The 446-nt window shown below is 45.5% G+C and overlaps 1 protein-coding gene across 1 annotated transcript in view; it reads right to left on the bottom strand.

The window, feature by feature from the left end:
* LOC104984836 (polyribonucleotide nucleotidyltransferase 1, mitochondrial-like) overlaps nt 1-446 on the bottom strand; it is a 10,901-nt gene that overhangs the window by 3,729 nt on the left and 6,726 nt on the right. Inside the window, 1 exon segment of the mRNA XM_010834763.1 lies at nt 61-159. Within this exon segment, the coding sequence (XP_010833065.1) occupies nt 61-159 (99 nt within the window).

Here is a 446-nt window from a genome sequence, read left to right as displayed (position 1 = left end):
ACTGCTGCCTAAGTCCACGGCCACAGATCGCGGCCCGGTGCCACCCCATAGTGCTCGCACCTGTAACTGGGTGAGTGTCCTATCCCGCCCTGGCAGACGGAGGCTACCATCACCCAGAGGCCGCAGCCGGAGACACCACCAACAGTATTCTTCACAGAGCTAGAACAAATAATTTCACAATTTGTATGGAAATACAAAAAACCTCGAATAGCCAAAGCGATCTTGAGAAAGAAGAATGGAACTGGAGGAATCAACCTATCTGACTTCAGGCTCTACTACAAAGCCACAGTTATCAAGACAGTATGGTACTGGCACAAAGACAGAAATATTGATCAATGGAATAAAATAGAAAGCCCAGAGATAAATCCACGCACATATGGACACCTTATCTTTGACAAAGGAGGCAAGAATATACAATGGATTAAAGACAATCTCTTTAACAAGTG

The sequence above is a fragment of the Bison bison genome, unplaced genomic scaffold (assembly GCF_000754665.1).
Source record: "Bison bison bison isolate TAMUID 2011002044 unplaced genomic scaffold, Bison_UMD1.0 scf7180017864035, whole genome shotgun sequence".
Classification (NCBI taxonomy): Eukaryota; Metazoa; Chordata; class Mammalia; order Artiodactyla; family Bovidae; genus Bison; species Bison bison.
The sequence above is the reverse complement of the archived record's forward strand: the minus strand, read 5'-3'. Positions and strand labels throughout refer to the sequence as shown.